The sequence below is a fragment of the Zonotrichia leucophrys genome, chromosome 9, assembly GCF_028769735.1.
Source record: "Zonotrichia leucophrys gambelii isolate GWCS_2022_RI chromosome 9, RI_Zleu_2.0, whole genome shotgun sequence".
Taxonomy (NCBI): Eukaryota; Metazoa; Chordata; class Aves; order Passeriformes; family Passerellidae; genus Zonotrichia; species Zonotrichia leucophrys.
In genome coordinates, this window is record NC_088179.1 from 16,646,692 (window position 1) to 16,668,558 (window position 21,867).

Below are 21,867 nucleotides of genomic sequence, written 5' to 3' on the forward strand. Positions count from 1 at the left end.
GCCTCAGTGTATTTCAGTTTGCCTCCAGCTCTCACCTAGTAGCAGGAAAACACACTGCCCACAGTGTTCAAAGGGTCAGACTCAGAGTAACACTCCTGGTGGGCCCAGACTTATTCAGCTGGACCCAGATTTCTCTTACATGAAGCCATTTTCTCTCTTTGTGTTTTCTTAAGTTGCATCATAGTCACTGTTATTAATAGGCAACTTCATGGCTTAATTCATCTTGATTCTGGTAATTTTAAGTGTACAAATCATATCCCCACTGATGGGCATGAGAACATCAAGAGCTTTCAGGGGTCCTTAACTTTTGCAAAACTTGCAAACTTGACAAGTGATTCTGTGCACAAATAAGAAATAGGACAGCACTCACTTCATTTTAACCAGACAGGACCAGCTGGATGAATTGGGAAGAAATAAAACAAATGAAGAAATGAAGTCCTGATGCACACAAGCAGCAAGCGAAGTTAGTTAGATAGTTTCATCAGGTAACTCATTTTAAAGTCTCAAATAGCAGCAAAATCTGAAAAAAATGGGTGGATAAATAACTGCTCAATATCATAACTCAGTAACGCTGCAATTTTTGATATACATATGGAACTGTCAGGATTGGCTGAAAAAACCATAAAAGTTATTGAATTTCAAATTGCTTCCCTCTGGTTTTTTTTGTCCATTTAACTCTTCAATTGTAAGATTCATAGAACCATGCTGCTGAAAATTTTTCCGTTTCCATTTCTCTGCCCAAAAAACCTAAACAAACAGATAACATAGTCATGGTCCTTGGCCTCTGCTGGCTGCTCCACTTCCACACTTCTTGCAAAAGCATCTGCACATGCAGCACACTAAAGCAGAAGTGTTGCGTGGAACTGCACAGAGAAGTCAAGGGGTGGCTGCTCAGGAAGGTAAGGCAAGAAAATGCTGCAATGTCACTGCTGCCCTGTGAAACTGCCCCTGTGTTTCCTGTTGGAACCTAAAGTTATTACAATCCACCCCAGAAAAAAAAGACCAGTTGTCATCTACACATTTTTCAAGACTGAATCACGAAAGATTATATTTACCACTAACCCCCACACACAAAAAAAATGAGCTCATTAGAAAACTAACTGAAGTGAGTGTCCATGCCTGTAACTCTCAGTTTCTTGAAGCTTAATTCAGTTCTGAAGAAGCTCATGGATAACATTAAACCTTTATATTTCAGGATCATAACATACATTGATTCCAAACAGTAACCTTGATTTTGTAGAAATGTTTTGAGCTGAAAAGTGCAGACTAAAAATTCAGCAAGAATTTTTTTCCCGCTCAGAGAAATTATGATAAAACATTGAAACAGACAATTGTACAGTTGTATGGCTTTCCTTAATCTCTTATTTAGTCTTGAAGATAACATTAATTAGGTTCTTGAACAAAGTGTTGAAAAATGCTGTGTAATATATCAGTAAGTATCAAAAGTAAGTCTCAAGTTAAAGTTTGCTACACACTAGTACAAACCTCTCTGGTAAACTTATGGGATCCACAAATCAGTAAGGATTAAAAGTTTTTCCTGTTTCTTCCATTTATTTGTTCTTTTCTGCAGATTTAATAGAACATGTGCATGGTTTCATCTGCAAAATTTGAAGCAGAAGATTTTAAAACTTGGCATAAAATTAAAAATTTTTAAAATCTGATGGATAGAAAAATAATCTCTAACTAGTGTTCACATAATATCATAACCTAGAATAAGATAAAAGGTGAAAGATACTCTTCAAATTATTAAATTACCTTTTATTTTTCTTATTAAAGACAATAACTGAGCTTTATGCTGCATGAACTCATTCTTTTACACCTCAGAGACCTCAGATATTGTGTAGATGTTTCTTCTTCTGTAAAGTAACCACACAATAACTGTAGGATTTCGGAATGACAATAAGTAATGCATTTCAGTGTTTAACTACACGAAACTGCCTCAGGTGTTACCATTATGCAAAACTCTTGAAAATCTTAGATAACTCTTCAATAATTGGCACTTTGACCCACTATCAAGACTAAGAAGGAAATAAAATTCTAAGTGAAAAAAGAGACAGGTCACAATTACAGATCATTAAAAAAAAAAATAAGAGTGGGTGTGGCTTGGCTAACCACAAAGCATCACATAGTTTGGTTTTCTACGGACTTCAGCTTGGGAAAACTGTAGATTACAGAGAGAGATGGCTACAGGAGGCATATCTTTAGAAAGAGTTTGGATTCAGTAGAAGAAACATCCACAAATTCAAATTTTCAGAAGAAATCATAAAAAAAAAAAAAAAAAAAAAACCAAAAAAGCCAAAATCAGTGAGAAGCAAAAATTTTGATAAAATGTTGGGGATTACTGAAATTTTTATAGCTCTAGTAGTGTGTCTCCTGATTTTGCAGTTCCTCAGGCTGCAATGGATGCGTACCCAGCTTCCTCCAGGACCAGTTCCCCTCCCCATCATCGGAAATTTGTGGCTGCTGGACTTCAAACTGCGCCGAGAAACTCTCAGCAAGGTATTTACCTCTGTGCTTGCAAATCAGTCTGAATCTATTTTAACTTAAATTGTGCATTGCATAGGAATGCCTTAAAATGATATTTTTTTAAACCTCAAGCTTGATTATCAGCCAGTTTCAAAGACTCTGAGGACCCTGCAGTATTAAAAATATTTCTGGGTATTAAACATCACCAATGATTTAGTCCTTGCTACTTTCTCTCTCTTTTGGTTACATTCTCACAAACACTGTCATAGAATGGTATTTCATTGGCAGTTTCATTCTGTTTCTGTGTTAATATCCAGCCCTGTAAGCCACCTCTAGCAGAGCTCTCCTTTCTGACACCAGTGCCACTGGAACATCTCCATTAGAAGACCAAACCTGTACCCTCAACAGACACTTTTTTCTGTTGCTTTTTCAGCAAAAAGATTTCTTATCTGCTGTAAACAGGTTACTGCTAAACCAAAGCAGAAAAATCTGATTGCTGTCTACAACACAACCAATCACACCAATCAAAATTATTTTTAAAAAGAAGGAATTTGCTTCCCATTATTACAAGGAAAAATATAAGCATGATGTAAGGAACAACAGAGGAAAATAAGAAAAATCCTAGAAGCTAGGAACAGCTATAGAAAAGAAAGCAAGAACATTACTTTTCTTTCTTTGTAAGCTAGAGACAAGAAAATACCATCATTTTGGTTCATTAATAAAATAAAGAGAAAAGCTCTGGGATTTTGCCTGTAGTAATTTGTTCTTTGATTCAGAGCTAACAAAGTGACCTGCTGGTTTTCTTTCTGTGAAATTAGAGAGGTGTTCTTCTGAGAGATGCCCTTAGCATCTATTCCATAAAGAGCAATTATCTTCTGTTCCCAAAGCACCTTAACAACAGAAATAATTTTTTTTCTAAAACCTGCAATTCCATTTGATGCCAACAAACAGGTTTAGTCACAACTACAGAAAACTCTTAAATAAATTGATATTTTAGTGCATGCTTTCCCTGGTTTATAGTCACAAATTTCCTGTTATCAACTCTTCAGTTAACCAACATCTACGGAAACATCTACACACTGTGGATGGGACAGACACCTCTGGTTGTGCTGAATGGATACAAAGCAGTAAAAGATGGCATTGTCACCCACTCAGAAGAAGTTTCTGGAAGACCTCTCACCCCTTTCTACAGAGATATGATGGGCGAGAAAGGTACAAAGCATTATACAAGAATGAGATAGAACAAGGTGTAAAGAAGGAAGATGTTTTCTTGGGCACACACATCAGCTACTGCTGTACCAGGGCATAACTGGGCTCTCACTGCAAAAGTGTTTCATGCAGTGCTAAGCATATTAAGGAAAAAACAAAAATTTATTGTCTTATAAAGCACATTACTCAGTCTTTTTCCTTCCCAATAGATGAAAAGGAATACTTGCCTGGAGAAGTTGCCCTTCAATTGTATAACTTCTAAACCAGGAGACTGCTCATGTAGAAGATATCTATAGACAAAGCTGTTCAGTCCTCACCAAAACCCACTCAGTTTACAGGGATGCATTTAGGAGCAGCTGGGTGGCATAAAATCCTCAGAGACCAAAACTCAGCTTCTAAAATCTAAAATCCTTGTATCTTGTTAGTGAAATACAACCTTATCTAAATCAAAATTTGCTGTGAAAGGATTTTCCCTCCCAGCAATGAACTAAATTTTTGTGTGTTTTTCAGGTATTTTCCTGACAAATGGCCACACCTGGAAGCAGCAGAGACGCTTTGGCATGACAATTATAAGAAGTCTGGCACTTGGTAAGAACAATTTGGAGCATCAAATTCAAAGAGAGGCCTGTCACCTTGTGGATATCTTCACAAATACAGAAGGTAAATTCACTGGAAGAACACTTAGAGTGTTTTCCTGAAAGATTAGGGCTGCTAAAAGTTTCACAGTATATTTTTACAAGTACTATAGACATTGTCACTATTAGTAGAAATTTCAGTGGCTTCTTAACTGCATTCTTTGCAAAAAATGTTTTGTCTGCACAGTGGGCAATATAAAATTGTTTCTTTTTAAATAAGGAGAGTTTAAAAAATGTTTATTATCAACACAGCTGGTAATGATTCTTACACTCAAGGAGTATAGAAAAACCCTCCTTAAAATACACAATGTATGACCTGCTGGAAGTCATTCTAGGACAGCAGGCTTTCAGGATTTGGCAGAGAAAGGACTCCAAAACAAGGAATGTATCATTCAGTTATCCAAAAAAATTTTCTTTTCAAGGTTTGGATGAAATAGAAACCAATAGAATTTTAGCAAGCTGCCAAAATAAAGCAATTAAATATAAATATTCTGAGCAGCCAAATCCCTCACCCACATCTTGTTCCATGTGAAAACACAGAGAGGTTGCCTGAGGTCTCTTTCCAACTCTCCTTGGACCAGGCCCATCTCTCTTCTGAGAGCAACATTCACACATCTGTAAAATGTAGGAGATGAAAATAATCATCTACCTCGAGTCCCTGTACAGCCCAAAGCTTTACCTACCATGCAACCCTGTCTCAATTTTAAACTCAATAAATGTATTTGCTCTTTCCAAGAACAACCATGAGCACTGGACTGAAGTCAGGGATGTATTTTCCATAGAAGTATACTTCAAAGGTTGTCCCTGCCATTGAAATGTGTACTTAATTTATTTTTTTTTCTGGATTTAATCCTTTTCAATGGGAGATGTAGTCCACCCTATTATATGAGCTTTGCTTTTTCAGTCTGTGGAAAAAAAATACATCTGTAGTTGGATTGTTAAGCTGATACTTGAAAACCAAGAAGAGATACGTCATTTCAACAGAACTAAGAAATGAAAACGCTACTTTTTTTTCTGGTTGTTTTTTTTTGGGGGGGGGGGTTGGGGGTAATGGTGAGAATTCTTTGTTTTGGTTTTTAACTGCAAAACTTAAATATCTACCTCTATATTTGAAGGCATATGCTCTAATTAATTGCTTGTGTTTCCACACAACCCAGACCACAAGTCAAAAGAAGGGGAGCTTTTATGTTTGTCTGCTCAAAACTGATTATCACCGTATTTTACAAGAGTAAAGAGCAGATTGAAAATTAAGATTCTGTGCACTTACAACTCATGCAGTTAATATATACTAAACTAGGCTTAACTTACCAGAATTTTTTCTAAAAATAGTCTGATGCCTTGTTGTTTTTAACATTAAAAAAGAAAGTCTTCCTCATTTTTCTTGCTGTAGTCTATTCAGAAGATCTCACAGCACTTCCCATATTCACAGGCAAACCTTTTGACCCCCACACTTCCATCGTCCATGCAATTGCAAATATCATTTGTGCTGTTGTTTTTGGTCATTGCTTCTCCAGTGAGGATGAATCTTTCAGCAAACTCATCAAAGCTATTTATTCTGTGATCTACTTTCAAGGCACTATATGGGGCAGGGTAAGAGCCTACTTTTCTTGTTCCTTAAGATACATTTGCACTTGACAAGTCAAAAGAAATTAAAAGTCAATTATTCACAAACATTTTCATTTCCAAATATACCATTGTTCTACAAGTCACAGTGAAGTAATAAATAAATACATATTTTGTATATGTAATTATTGGCTTCTAGTTCTTCTTTATGTCTGTAAATCACATCCTAAAATTAAAATTCTAGATCATCACTGCTTTTCACAGATTTCCAATGAGCAATCATTTGCAGAACACTGTGTATTTAAGATTCTTAGTTCTTAAATTAACGCAGCTTCTAAAATTTCATTCAGTCTTGCAAATCCAGAAAGGCAGTTAATAAGAACTAAGTCTTCAAATGGATGCTCTTTTGAGAAGACATCTTGCTTCAATTCATAATTCATATTGCCATCAAGATCTGAGTTATTCTGAGCTTCCTATAAGATACAGGTTACAAATTCATCACACCAAGAAGAATATTTTTTAAGTTCTTGAAACCCTAGCTATTGCTTAACTTGTGCAGATTTTGGCACACTGGCATTCTAAAAGACTATCAGGTTCTTCATAAAGGGATGCCTAAAATAATTACAGTAAAAAAAATAAAAGGTTGAGAAAAATCTGTTTGTGAGTCAGATTCAGCACTCAATTACTCACCCATTTTCAGAACCCCTGTTACATTATTAGGTGTTGATCCAAAAAGTAAAATATAATCATGTTCCCAGTATTTAATCTCTCTTGTGTCTGTTGCCTTTCATCCCAGTTTGGTTGCCCACATGTTGTGGTGGCTTCACAATTATCAGGAAATCAGCAGTGGGATCTGACACACTCTGCTTTCTGTTTAACACCACAGCTGTACGATGCTTTCCCATGGCTCATGCACCATCTCCCAGGGCCTCATCAGGAGGTGTTTGCATACAATGACTTCATGCACAGATTAGTCATGGAGGAGGTTCAAGCCCATGAAAGACAGAACACAGATGATCCACAGGATCTCATTGACTTCTACCTGGCTCAAATAACAAAAGTAAGTATCTGCTTATCACACTCTCCCTTCCTTGGCTTCAACGCCTACTACAAACACTTGCTGTTCCAATAACTGCCAAAGGATTTTTATATGCACACTCTATTTGTGCAGCACTGAAGGTGTTTGATTTGATGGGCTGCTCACTGTTATCATCAAACAATGACAGTTTCTATGTGACTGGTGAAATATCTGAAATTATCTATTTCATAGTCTTCTTGTGAATATGTCCTACAGACCAAGGACGACCCTACTTCTACATTCAATAAAGAAAATATGGTTCAGACTGTGGTTGATCTTTTGCTAGGAGGGACAGAAACAACAAGCACCACCCTTCTCTGGGCACTGCTCTACATGGTACAATACCCAGATATACAAGGTGAGGAAAAGCACCATCAGAGAGAGCTGCATTCAACATCACAATGAACATCATTAGTGTAACAATATAGATCAATCACTTGTAAGGCATCAAAAAAACCCTTAGCTATGCACATGAATGGTGGTACATCAGCAACTAGGATCCAGAAAATGGAAGGTCAATAAATGAAACAAACAAGTGCTTCCCCATCTGGTTCACCAGCAACACTAGCAGAAATTAGTAGTAGTCACAGTTTTACCTCTCTAGAATGGGTTGGCAAGAGAGAATAACAAATTAAAGACATTTCATATGCAACCTAGTCTTCTCCCAAACTTCGAAGTAAAAAAGTTTTTAAAAGATATCCAATCTGCTACATATTTATAAACAATGGAAATTATACCTGTCATTTAAAATTTTAATCCATTTTTTGAAACACAAAATTGTACTATCCTCATCACCAAGTAGGTGTCTTAGATGAGGATTCAGGGAGAAGCACTTCTTGATCAACTGAAACCTACACAGCAGTCAAACCACATGCCAAAGCATTTCATAGCAACATAATTTCTTTTATTTCCTTCGGACAGGACATTCTCACACAAAAATCTACTGGAAATAAAGGGGGCAAGTGGCGGGGGCGGTGCAGAGGGGGAAATGAAAGTATTATCATTTGTCTGCAGAAAAGGTTCAAAGAGAGATAGAGGCTGTTCTGGAACCCTCCCATGTCATCAGCTATGAGGACCGGAAGCAGCTGCCCTACACAAACGCTGTGATCCACGAGGCTCTGCGCTACAGCAACGTCACCTCCGTCGGGGTCCCTCGACAGTGCCTGAGGAGCACAACTCTGCTGGGTTTTCACATTAAAAAGGTACAGAGGATAAGGATACCCCCCTGTTTCTTACATCTTTGAGCTGTTAATATTTAGCATTTATACGACATAGAGAGAAGGAAAATCTATGGAAAATGAGATCTCTGCTGCTTCTTGCAGGGCACGCTTGTGTTGCCAAATCTGCACTCTGTGGTCTATGACACTGAGCACTGGGCAACCCCTTGGAAGTTCAACCCAGATCATTTCCTAGACTTGGATGGCAACTTTGTGAACAAAGAGGCATTCTTACCTTTCTCAGCAGGTAACACCCTGACCTCGAATATTCCTGCTTGCTCTGTTTTGCAATAAGAGTAAAAATACTAAGTTCTAAAACATACATTTATAAAAATGTATTTGACTAGATTGACTATTTGACTGATTTGAAAGATTTAAAGTCAGGTCTTTTGCTGTAAGAGCCACAAATATTGTGCATTTTGTATTTTTCATATATTCAAACAGAGGATAAGTGGGGCTGGGAGACAAAATGCTCTTTCCTTGGCATATCCATCCAGTGTTAGGGCTACAAGGCCCCAACACACTCTTCTGAATTTCTGTTAAAGAAATCCTGGTTACATCCTTCTCCTTGGCTTCAGAACTGCATACCACAATGCCCCAGCCCTCCCTTCTCAACAATCAAAATAAGACTCTGAAGTATATGAATCCTTTTAAAATCTGGCTTAGCTAAGAAGCAATTCATGGCTCTCACAAAAAGAATCAACAATGGAAAGGGAGAATTGCATGCTCCAGGGGTGAAAAAAGACTAAACAACCCAATCAAAACACCAAATACTTGACAGAGGTGCAGAGTTTCTCAGTTAAATGTTTCCCCACCCTCGTCCTAAAGCATCTTCTGTCTTTACAGAATGAAATAATTATCTTACATTAACAGAATTGATGGAACTCGGTAGAATTTTGTGCAAAGTTCTTTTACAGAATTTAACTTTACTCAACTGACTCTCTTGATTTTCCTCTGCAGGGCACCGTGTATGTTTGGGGGAACGGATGGCACGAGTTGAACTGTTCATCTTCTTTACCAATCTCCTTCGGGCATTTACATTCCAGCTCCCTGAGGGGGTGAAGGAAATCAATCTGGAGTACATTTTGGGTGCAATACTGCAGCCACACCCATATAAACTCTGTGCTATTCCACGCTAGTCTGTAACACACCAAAATGCTGACAGACTTCAACCCGTTAGTAAGTGCAGATCCTTTAAAAACATGCTTCACTATCTCAATTCTCATCTACTGAACTTTCTGAAATCAAAGTAAGTCTACTTGCCAAACTCACATAATTGAGTCTTAGGCATACATAAACACACAATATTTCCAAAAAAATGTATTTTCACACTCACAGTAGCAGTGAATTAGCTGTAGGATGCTAGAGAAGTGGCCTGTGTCAAGTAGTTTCCTGCATGTGTGCTCTGTCAGGTATCATACTCTTAAAATGGGACAACTGTTCAGTAAGGAAGCTTTAATAAAATTTTCTTCAGTAAGCTGTTAGTCTTCTGAGTTCACAGGTCTTTTCTTAGATCTTCTTGCAGGAGGTAATAGAATATACACACATTTAGAGTTAATTCCTTTGTCTTTCACTCTCCCACACAGCATTATAAAGTGTAGCATAAACTTCACACACACAAAAATGATTATAGTATGGGGCCTCTCATAACCACAGCCCATTTAGAAATCCTACATCTTTTTTTACTTCCTCAGTATCCAATTTCTATTTCACCACAACTCGGGTCCATGCACTTTCACAAACTTTTCCTCCTGTTTAAAAACACTGTTGTATGATCCAATAATTTCCTATTTGAAGAGAAAGGAACAGCTTTTCAAGAAATTAAGAAAATAAACAAAGATGTCAACAGTTGTTTTAGTAGGTACAGTAGAGATTTATTACTCAGTGTTTTCTTTTGCTCTTTTTCCACACCAACAGATGTGGAAGGTTTTGATAATTTAAAATTCAGCCGAAACCATCCTAAATCCTTTCAATTTTCAAAGTTCAACAGGAGCTAGTAGAAATTATGGCAGGATGTACTTAAAAGCAAAAGCAGAATACTACATATTTCTGGGACTAATGGAAGACTTGATTCTCCTTGCAAGTATCTCCCATTATTCCCTTCCACTAAGTGAAATCCCAGGGTTCTAACACATGGTAATGTTTGCTACTACAGAACCAATGCATACGTGACAAAATTAAAGTATTTAACTTTTAAAATAAAAGCCATTTAAAAACTTTTAATGTTACTTTATTTTTATTGAGGAAAATATAACATTTAAAAATCCTACTTGAATAAGAAACACTTTCAAACATAAATTAAGAAAAAACCCTTAAACTGCACATTTCTTGCAGCAAGGGCAGCTCTTCCATAAAACACATTCTTACAGATTTACAAAAGCAGTCTGATAGGATAGTTCAAAAGTTTTCAAGTCTTGTCTTTTTTATTTCTGGCATTCATTAAAGAACAACTCACCAAAAAAATCTTTCCTTTGAACCCACCATCTGCTTGGTTCCATAGAGGGCCCAAGGTAAAGTGCTCAGCAGCAAGACTGGCAGTGTCAGATACAAGCTTGGACTTTTTCTACTCCAGTGTATTTTGATGGTTCTTGAGGTATAGCCTACCTGAAAATAATACTCCAGTTTTTCCTCTATGTTCACCACCACTTTGGTCACATGAAGTTATTCTGTCAGGTTAATTTTTTTTTTCTCCCAATAAAATATTATTTTACAATCATAGAATGGTTAGAGCTGGAAGGGACCTTAAACATCATCTTGTTCCAATTCCCCTGCCATGGGCAGGGACACATTCCATGAGAGCAGGGTGATCAGGGCTCCATCCAACCTGGCCTTACACATAAGTTTTATGGTTTTCTTCCAAAACCGTAGCTTGGGTTAAAACATGCGCATATTCTTCACTTTTATTTTTGAAGAACTGAGGCACGTGATAATTTGCTGTACAATGCTCCTTCTAAAAATGTGGGAAGACCAAATATTCAGAGTGTTCATGATTAAAAGAGGTATTTTTTTAGTAAGAAGTTGTTACAGGTCTGACAGTTGGTAGCAGTGAAAAACAGCTGGGCTAAGAGCATCTTCTTGTTGCTCCATTTAAAATTGAGATGAGCAAGAGATGAGGCATTCCTTGGCTTCCCAACGTTTCTTGAAATAACAGTGTCAGAATTCCACACTACCTTTTCATCACAGTTGTAAAGGAAACCTATAAGAAAATGTGGAATAGAGAGAAAAAAATCTGTTTCATCAAGGTTTTTTTGTCAAGAAGGAATCAAAGCAGATCTGTGGTGACACCAAGAATGAATACATCAAAATATATCACTTACCTCTTGTAACACCTGTCCAAGTGTCTCCTGGCTGTGAATGCGCTTCCTGTTGAAAACCCAAACCACACTTATTTCCGCACAAAGCACTGGCAATCGTGCAAATATCAAGTATTTATCCCACTTCAAAAAGAGAAGCTATAACAGGCTTCATTCCACACATCCTTTCCCTTAGCAAATCTTTCTCCAATTCTGTTGAGTCTTACTGCACTCTTATGGAATTGTCAATTCTGCTTCAGAGCAGTTGTTATTCACATCATAGTTAGAACTGGAATAAGTCTGGCTACTCATTGCATTTTCTCAAAAACAACCCAGAATTTTAAAAGGCATTGGTAACTTTCAGCATAAATTCTAACATTGATGATACAGCTGGTAATCAATTACTTAAGTGTCATCTCCTCCAGCAAGAGACATCTGATATTCAACAAGTGATGCAAGAAGATTTAACAAATACTACCTTTTTTAGTCATTCCTCCAACACAATCAAAGTGGTAAGCAGTGCAGGCAAACTGCAGAAATAGAAAGACTTCACAAAAACCTTCCACCAAGAAAACACATTACTGCAGTCATTTCCATGCATCCTGTAATACAAGCACTAAAAAGACTAGAAAAGCAAATAAAAGGCAACATAATTTTACCTGTCTATTTTGGTTGCTATGACCACTGTAAAATTGCCTTCTGTATTGGGCAAGTATGTAGAAGGTATGATGACATAACTTCCTGCAGGAAGCCTGCAGAGTCGGCTGACTTCCTGGGAATAGCAGTGAGGAACACAGCTCACCAGTGGCTCCAAATGTACAAAAGAAGTAGTTTGTGGTTTCCAGCTGCTGTTAGGCACCTGCAAAAAAGAATGCAAACATGCCTACTGTTTCATCTGTTTCAGTCTCACAGTGTTTCATTCCTAGGACACCACAGTGTCCATCTCTATTCCAAATACTCACTCTACTGTACAGAGCTAGAGATAAGAGGAATGGAAAAGCTTCTAGAAAACCCAGATGGCAGTACTAAGAACAGATGAATCATTCTTAGCTTGTTTGTAGACAAATGTATAGAACCCACTACTCACATAGCTGTAGAGTTTTCTCTGTTTTCAAACCTCACTTTTCCCTGCTGTAGCCTAAAGCACTTGTTTTCTGCCTCAGGGATCTGCTGAACAGATTGTGCCCTTCCTATATCTAGTGGTCCTTCCAGTACTAAAATGTCATATTAGACTTCATCTCAGTCTTCTATAGGAATATAAAAAACACCAATCTTTCTTCACATATTGTGCACTTGGAGTTTTATGGTTACTTCTGGTGCCCAACTCCAGACTTTTCACTTAAGCAACACCTTTTTTTGAAGCATGTTTTCTAAAAATAAAGCTACCTTTGTCTGCAAAATAGTTACTTAAGCAGCAGCTTCTTTGGTTACACTTATGCAGTTGAACACTGGTACACACATGCTGAATCTGTATCTATGCATATCAACTCAAATCTTGTTTTGTTTCTGATAACCTGCTCAAGATATCATAGTCCTTTAGATCCAGTATAATTTGCCTATAAACATTTAATTATTAGACACAAAGAAAGTAAGTTTTTATGATGAATTACCAAAAGGTTTGGTCCTCAATCACTAGGGCACCAAGAATTCTTTGCAAATCCTCAAAAGAGTTCATCATTGCTAAAACTAATTTAGAACCTTGTAAGAATTCAGTGGAACCAATTATCTGGTTACTATGCAATGTAACTACCTAAGTTATTCCATATCTTTCATGGGCATCACTTTGAGAGTCAGCCTGTATTTCTCCCAGAAGCAGCAAGACCCTTGCAAACTGCAAGGAGCCCTATGCTGCCAGGCTAACCTTCACCCTTGGCAAACAAGAATCAAACTGACCAGAAGCCTTACCTGGAAAATATGGAAACCTATTGGACAACACTTGCTATCCAGGCAGTGCTGACGGAGGGTGACTTTCACACTGCTTTTCCCTGCTCCTGCAGGAACGGAGAGGGGAAAGCAGGGATTGGTATGGAAGGAGGGGAAGTTCCTGCTACCTCCAGCATTTAGCCCATTCTTCCAGCATCCATGCAGCTGCACTGTCTCCCATTCACCAGCTGGGAGTTCTTCACAGAGGGCTGTATCCATGGGTGGTGGCTTTAGTTCACTATTAAACATGAGAGAAAATAAACAAAAATGTATAAAACACATACTAACTTTATATAGAATATAAACAAACCTGACCAGCTTTTAAACAGCTGTCAACACTACCTTTTGCCTCTGCATACAGCAAGAAGCTGCAGTTTAGAGTCAAGATGCTACTCATCTGGCTACTTCCTGTTAGTATTTTAACAAGAGGTAGTAGCAGCTTCACGACAAAAACAAGGAGGTGGGAAACTTGCATGAATTCAAAGACAATACAATGCTGTTATACAGCACTCTGCACAATTCTTCAAAATATTTTGAACATTCCCACTTCATGCTACACTTGTATTTATGTCAACAAATTTAAGAAACATTCTGTTTTGTTTTAAAGCTACCTGAGAGAGATCCTTCCCGTTGAAAATACACGAAGCAAGAAATTCCCTACTGCATCTTTCAGAAAAGTGCTGGGAACAACAAGATAAAAGCCAGGTGAAAGGTCACAGCACACATGGACTTCTCTGTCGTAGGAATGGCAGACAGTACCTACAACTGGAGGAGCAGAGAGGGTCTTTGGAAGGTTAAATCGTTTCTTCTCCACCTAGAATAGATGCATAATGATGCATGGTGGTTTAGGAAAAATGACTAGTTTTTAATAAAACTAAAAATTATCAAATATTGTTTAAAACATTTTTAAACATGCATACATTTACAAGTTAAACAAAAACAAGAGTAAAAGCAGATGACCTGAACATCAAATAGAAGTAGGAAGAGTTAATATTCAGGAGTAAATTTAGGAATGGCTTCAAGCAATCAGCCCAAAATGTCATGCACTACTCTGGAACAGTCCCAAGTGCTTAGTGATAAGAAGTAACAGTTTGTACAGACAGTAACTGTGAGATAAACAGAATCATTCCAGCATAAACCAGAGACAGAAAAATTGTGACTAGTTGAATCATATCACTGGCATGGGAAATGAATTATTTTACTCAAATGTTTCAGTATTGCTTTTAAACTTTTATTTGCAAAGAGAAAAATGTCACTTTTGTATTACCTTCCAGACATGCAATCCCACAGCCTGGTAATTCTTTCCCTGTATGCCTTCAGTCAAAGATGGATTTTCCTCTGCTAAACGAGTTGGCTTCTGAATCCTTCCAGCCCAGTCAGTGCTGTATTTCCTGTGCTTCTGCAGCAGAGCAATGCACACCTCACTGGACTCACACACCCTCAGCCAGAACTTGGGGTTGGTAGGGAAGCTGCTGTTGTTGCGGCAGCCACCTGCAGACTGGCCTCTCACCCAGGATCCAAAGAGATTCTGAGAGTGATACAGCACTTTCTCTAACAAAATAAGAAAATCATGGTGAGGATTTCAGACATGGGAGCTGCCTAATTTTACACAACAGGTATATGGCAGAGATTGCTCAGCCCAAGAAAACATGCTGTCATAGCCTGACACTTCCCCAAAGCAGAAATTCATGACCAAGATTTTGAGAAATAAATGAAAGACTAATGGCATAATTTTTACAAGACACTGTTACTAGAAATTTCAAGTATATACCATTAAAAACAAAACATCACAGGGCTGTCTAAAATAACTCTTCTAGAGAGATGACACTAATCTTTCAATCAACTAGCAAGTAACAAGATTTCCTAGAAATATCAATGGTTCTCTAAAGATCTTTAATTCCTCCTTGTCCTTCTGTTTTTCAGTAGAGGGAAAAGGCCAGTGGATCTACAGGAGAGGGGAAAACTGAGAAAAAGAAATTATGGTCTAGTTGTACCCATTTGCAATTCAAATCAATTCTTCTCCTTGACATAATGTTATTTGCATGAGAAAGATGTCTCCTCATACCACACCTGTATGGAGGCTCTGAAGTTGTCCTTCCTCATTGACTGGAAAGCCCACAGTAATCTCATCAAATTCCCTGAAAAATTCTTCTTCATCAACCCAGAATTCTCCTTCTTGGATCTGTGAGAGGAGTTCTGAAGCAACTACTGGATCTAGCTGGTTCCATCCTTGACCACTGCACATAAGACAGAAGTTAACATTCAGCTCTTTGCCCAGCAGAGTTCAAGAACAATGTTCTACCAAATATCTTATGGAGCAGGACAGCAAGAAGAGATTTCTTCATTTTATTGTGAAATAATTGCATTGGAAAATTCTCTGCACATTGCTGGTCAGTGAGAGGGATCATAGGAAACACAAGTCATAACTTATCAAAGAAAGCTTAGAAACAGCCTAATACCAGACTGGATGCAGGACAGACTTCTGGGTGAAATAGGTGCTTTGTTTACAACAGTCACTACAGTAAGAAGTCTGAGAGCAAAATAAAGGCTTTTAACTGTTGTTTAAAAAACAGGCAAAAAAGTAAAATAAGCTGTGCTGACATTGTTCTGAACAAGTTTTATTGCTTTACAACAAAAACTGCCATTTGTATTAAGCAACTGACTACCCCCATGAATCTGTTTGCCAAGTCTTGATAATGCAGAATTTAAACGCCTCATTATTTAGGTCTCATCAAAAGCTAGTAGTTTCAACATTTTCCATTGTTTCACTAGTAAAAAAGAACAGTTCTGCACTTGAATAAAACAGGGCTCTAAGGCCATCCAATGAAACCCTATCCTCTTGCAACTATATGGCAACTTACTGTTTCACAAAGAAACAAGAGAACAACTGTATAACCAAAACACTCTCAAAAGAAAAAAATATCAGCTGAAGTCTCAATAAATGTAATTAAATTATCTGTCTAACTCAGGGAAGAAAAATATTTCTACAAAAATGTTCCTGAACATCACCATATTGTTAACATATTTTAATGCTGAATGCTTGTTGCTTGTGTCAAGAATTGCATGTTCTTTTGTATAGTCAAAACATGCTAACATTTTCCAAAATAAGCCAGTAGGGTCTGCCCTTTCATTCTTGTTACTTTTCTGTTTGAGCTGCTACACATATTTCTGCAACTCCTTTAAAACAGCTCTCTTCTTTATTTCTACTGTATATGGACTCAGTTCCAGCTTCTCCTACTTATATCAATCTACAGAAATAACACAAGCAACAAGCATAAGCATCCTTCCTTCTGCTATAGTTTTATAATTGCTCCTTTGCTTGTTTTCTGCAGCAGAGCCAGGAACAAATGAGAAGAGGCAAGTAAAGCTGAATGACTGCAAGAAACAAACACGATCAAAGATACTTAGATCAATGGCAGAACATCAAAAAAAGCACAAAAATCAGAAACAGAAAGTTAGTCAACACCTTAAGTTTGTCTCTATAAAAAGATATTATTTGATAAATAAAAAAGTTATGAAAAAATTGATATTGCGAGAACTAAGAGATTAAATTTACTAGCCTCAGAACCAATGAGCTGTGTGAACTCCCAGCTCTCTAAAGAATTGCACATACACTGAAGCCTCTCTCCTCTGCTAGAGATTATTAGCACTGTTTGCCTATGTAATACATAGATAAGCTTTGTGCTTCAGAACTTACATAAATGGTTTTCCAAATGAATAGAAAACTGCTCACCCCTCACACCAAGGCCCTTTCCAGCACCGCCTCCCCCAAGGATTTCGTATTCGTAGCAGGAAGATTTCCTTGCCTGACACTTCAGAGAGATTCAAAGTGTCTATCACAATAAAGGCATGAAATTCTCCTAGTTCACTTGCACCTGAGTAGCAAAAAAAAAAAAAATTGTAAAATAAACAAAAGAATCTGCTCCATATTTTACAATAACATTAGTGAAAGAAGGCAATTTTGCGATAAAATGAAATTGGTTTTAAATCTGTATTACAACAGCACATCGAAACCTCAAACAGTTCATTTTAGTGACTATAAAGGCATAAATTAACATTGCAGAGTGTATTAACTTGCTCCTTAATCTCAAGTCCCTACAAATTCACTGTGCTAAAATTGAGGTTTTCAAGGTTGTTTTTGAGATGCTTTTTCAAGGGAGTGCATTTTGGGGGTGATGCATTTGTTTTTGAGAATTGACTATATTAGCTCCTAATATAAAAAGCACTCCTCCAAAGCAGCCCCCATCCTGAACTCAGTAATATCCTTCAATCTTCATTTATCCAATATTTCAAATTGTACCATGAAACTGGCTAGGTACTAGAATCAGCATTTGTATTTGCTGGCTGCCTTGTGCTTTGAAGCCTGTTAATAGAGACATTTACTATCACCTTGTCTGGAGTTGAGGACTGAACAGCTTATTACACACTGTTCCTTCAGATTCATTAATCTTCTAAACACTGCTTTCTCCAAAACCATGCCAGTTTTCTCTTTCTCCACATTTTTCCCAGGGTCTTTCAGGGTCCATCTTTCAGCAATTCCTCCAGTCAGATCAACCAAAGCATCTGCCACCTGTCCTGCCCACAACTGCTCATAAGATCCATGCACTCTAAAAAATTTAAACAAAAAAAATTAGAAAAATACAAAGAAAACATAAAAAGTTTGTACACACAGAACAAAAGAAACATAGTTGCCACACACTTGCCACCCCACTCTATATCACAGTCATGACTGTGCCTGACCTCATAACCCAAAGTAGGCAAGAGAAAGCACATACTGCTTTATTTATATAGAAAACAACATCTAAAGAATATGTAAACCATTGGATATTCCACTGCTTGATGGGAAGTTTCTTACATTCTCTTTATTCTACTCAAAAAACTGTTGTTGTCTAGTACTGGTGATTTTTACCTTATTATCCATGCTCTACATTATCTTTTGTGATATAGTAACTGCATTGTGTATAAATAGAAATATTTCTTCCTCTTCAATTATTCTTTACTCACTCTGCACAAATAACTAGAGCAGCATTTCCCTCAACAACCTAAGCAAACCAAGAGACTGCCCCACCTGATGCAGCAGATACAAAAATATAGCAAAAGAAGTCAGGATTAAAATAGAGTTATAAGATTGAACAATAAGAGCTCTGCAGACAACAAATATTACATTTCAAACCTACAGAGAAGCTTTAACATGACATTGGTGCTTCACAGCTTCTGTTCAATCTACAGCTGAGTTACTACATAATTGAAGTCTGCCTCTGCCCTCTGCTGGCAATCCCAAAATCTTCTGCTCAGATTCTTTGGGACATTAGATGTCTATCTTACCAGTGCATTTTGTCTCCAAATTGCTTTGTGTTTCTGGACACCTTTTCTACTGATGTGCCATAAACCACTAAATAGCTACATTTTCTTTCTAAAACAGTAAACTAACAAATTATACAAAAGAGCAGTGAAACTCACACAACCAGAGCCTCAACTAGCACAAAATCACTCTATGTTGCTTTCCATGATATCTGCATGCTTTTCATTGAGCTCTCATCTTCCCTAGTAAAACATCTTCCTTTAAAAAATTAGATAATTAATGGACAGAGACTTCACAAAGATCATTTGAATCCTGAAAATTGATTGCAGCTTACTTTTCACCAGAATTACCTCCATAAGACTATCTTACTTCATATGCAACTGGAAGCACACCTTACAGACCTACAGTTTAAAGAGCAACTTCTGCACAAGCCAGGATGGAACCACCAGCAGTCACAATGCCCAGATCTACACCCAAAGCAGCTGGGTAAAATAAGCAAGCAGAAGAAATATACAAGTATTGTAGTTCTATTTCCATCAATAGCAGCGTTCACATACTTTGCATAAGCTTTTTCCAGGAGTGGAAGCCAAAACAAATCCTCTGTCTGACACTGGGAAAAGCAGAGTTTGCCCCCAAGGCAAGGCAGGCGATCATCAATGGTCACTTCCACCCAGTGGCCAAACTGCCACACCCGGCACGTGAAGCAGCCTTGGTAGGACTCATCTGTCCAGCTGGGCTGGCCTGGAGGGATCACCTGCAGGGCAAAAGCCAAAATCAAGGCAAATAATGAATTAATGAAGTTTATTTTCTGCTAACAAAACTAGTTTAAAATATGCCGAATTTGTACCAAACACAGAAAACATAGAATAACAAAAGCAGTGAAAGTGAGCATAATGAAGGCAATATTCATATGGCAGCTTGGGACTGCAGAACAATGCACAAATGTCAAATAGGCAAAGAAAACTTCTCTAACATCAAATTCTCCATACCTTGTTCAGTAAGTATTTGCTCTTCTGCAAAGCTACACAGGCACACAGGAACCAACAGTCCCCCAAAATTCCTTGTTTTACTTGCACATCCTGCAGATTGTTTGAAAATAACCGAGGAGAGGAACAAATGTCCTAAAATTAAAGAAGAGGAGTTAAAGCCAAATCCTGCATGACATTCTAAGGAATTCTGTGTTTTAGGGACTGGGAAGGCTTCAGAGATCTCTCATAAAATAAGGGAATTTATTACCTCTAGAAAATTTCCTTTTCATACACAGCCTAAGTAAGAAGTAACAAACAAATGGCTTGTGGGGGTATTTTGCAGGTACTTCATAAATGTAAAACCAGATCCCACAGGAATTTTAGTACACAACTGTCACCATCAGGTGCAGCCCTAGCATAAGCAGTAAGAAGTGAAAGACTACATAATTCATCAGCTCCTTGCTATGACAGGGCTGATGCTATCCACATTAAACTGCACATCCCAAGTTACAAAAGTCTCAAAATTAGAACAAGGGAAAAACTTTTCCTAGGGCACAGAAAAATAGATCAGTTGGTAGCACAAGAGGGAATTTCAGCTGCAAAGTCCTGAACACTTAATCTGATCTGATCTGATTTAGTGAAATGGTTCTCCTTATATATAAACACTGCAAGAGATGGAAATTAACTCAACAACCCCCAGCAGCAATCAAGGTGTTAAGAACAAAAGCAGGAAGCTGCATACTCAACTCCATGAAATCACTTGTTTGCCAATAACACCCGATAACCAACAGCTCTGTCACTGTCCTACAGACAGCCTCAGACACTGGGGAAGAAATACAACTCAAGGCAACAAGCCTTTCTCCTCCATTACATTTTTATAGCCATTTTTTCCCCTCTACACAAAGGCAGTATCATAAATACTTCACCTTAAATGGGCATACTGCAGAAACGCATTCTAAAGCATTTAGCTCTAATACAGCTTGCTCTGCAACCCAGCTATAAGTTTAAAAGCAATACAAGTCACATGACAAGTTACAAGCTTCAAAAGTTTTCTTTCCTGTTTTCAAAGAAAGCAAACACAAAAAAAGCAATAGGCTTCTAAAAAATTCTGAAATACAACTACTTATTTTCAAGACTATTATGTAATACATCAAAAAGTTTGGAAATGACAAAATGTTGCATTCTAACTTGGTATGCACATAATTTTCATAATGACACATATTTCTAATAAAATATCTGAATTTCTCTTACTGCCATGAAATTTAAAAGCTCTACAAGAGGATCTAAATCAAGTCTACAAACAAGCACCTAGACTAAAAACTGTAACTCATGTATTGTTAACACTGACATACACTAGTTTTATCACTTCTGTATTTCCAAACAAATAAGCAGAAGTAGTCATTCAATGCAAACCTGCATTTACTACCTAAAAGCCCAATTCTGCCAAAATTAGCCTTTTATACCTTAAAACTCACCTTAGGTCTCAACCAAGATATCTCGCCTCTGAATTGGGCCAGCGGGGTACAATAATTAAAGAATATGGAGGTATCACTGGCCGGGAACGTGGGGTCTGTGTAAAGGTCTCTTGCCACCATTAACTGCTTTTTCTCTCCCAGCATTTTCAACACAGTCCTAAGCAGCTTTACCGGCTATTCCTACGACTTTAAATGGCCAGGCAGCAACCTGCAACAGAAGCGAGTGTTACAGGGGAATTGCAACAGGGAAACAAACAGGCATGGCGGATGTATTTAGGGATGGACAGCCTCTCGCTGTAGCACGGAGCACCTGGAACCACCATGGTGCTGCTTCTTCCAGCACCTGACGCCGCCCTACAGCGCTCAGCGGGAAGGGGGCCTCCTTATGAGGAGACCTACACCCGCTAGGTCCCTGACCCCGCTCTGCGCACACCCTTCAAACAATGCTCACCCCCCACCCCTTTCCTCACACCCAGCCCAAACAGGGTCCCTCCGCCCACGCCCCCTCGTGCCCCCCAGCCCCCCGTCCCCACAAGAGGTGCCGGCCCGGTCGCCCCCGCTCCCGGTCCCCCCTCACCGCGGGGCGGTCCCGCCGCCATTGCCCGGGGCGGCCGTTACCTGGCAACGCCGGCACGCGCGGCCCCGCCCAGCCCGCCCATGACGGACGGCGCCGGCGACCAATCAGCAGAGGGTACTTGCGCGCGCATCATGTATTGGCCCCGCCCTCCGGCTGAGGGG

At 38.3% G+C, this 21,867-nt stretch overlaps 2 protein-coding genes across 4 annotated transcripts; one reads left to right on the forward strand and one right to left on the reverse strand.

The window, feature by feature from the left end:
- Positions 1–2,328: 2,328 nt before the first annotated feature.
- Positions 2,329–9,307, forward strand: LOC135451601 (cytochrome P450 2J5-like). Its single transcript, XM_064720971.1, has 9 exons — positions 2,329–2,499; positions 3,516–3,678; positions 4,186–4,335; positions 5,740–5,900; positions 6,760–6,933; positions 7,168–7,309; positions 7,966–8,153; positions 8,274–8,415; positions 9,129–9,307. The coding sequence occupies exons 1-9, from the start codon at positions 2,329–2,331 to the stop codon at positions 9,305–9,307; spliced, it is 1,470 nt and encodes a 489-aa protein (XP_064577041.1).
- A 612-nt stretch (positions 9,308–9,919) lies between these two features.
- CAPN10 (calpain 10) lies at positions 9,920–21,747 on the reverse strand. Of its 3 annotated transcripts, XM_064721386.1 has the most exons (13): positions 21,707–21,747; positions 21,130–21,337; positions 19,676–19,807; positions 19,244–19,440; positions 17,774–17,991; positions 17,118–17,259; positions 15,455–15,621; positions 14,652–14,935; positions 13,996–14,198; positions 13,367–13,622; positions 12,121–12,320; positions 11,486–11,531; positions 9,942–11,364 (listed from the first exon to the last, which is right to left on the reverse strand). In XM_064721386.1, exons 2-13 carry the CDS (start codon positions 21,271–21,273, stop codon positions 11,335–11,337), a joined length of 2,019 nt encoding a protein of 672 aa, XP_064577456.1. In that variant the 5' UTR covers positions 21,274–21,337; positions 21,707–21,747; the 3' UTR covers positions 9,942–11,334. The 3 variants fall into 3 exon arrangements, with proteins under 3 accessions (XP_064577457.1, XP_064577456.1, XP_064577455.1); XM_064721387.1 differs by lacking the exon at positions 21,707–21,747 and having other exon boundaries at positions 9,920–11,364; positions 13,367–13,452; positions 14,144–14,198; positions 21,130–21,540; XM_064721385.1 differs by lacking the exon at positions 21,707–21,747 and having other exon boundaries at positions 21,130–21,540.
- Positions 21,748–21,867: the final 120 nt, after the last annotated feature.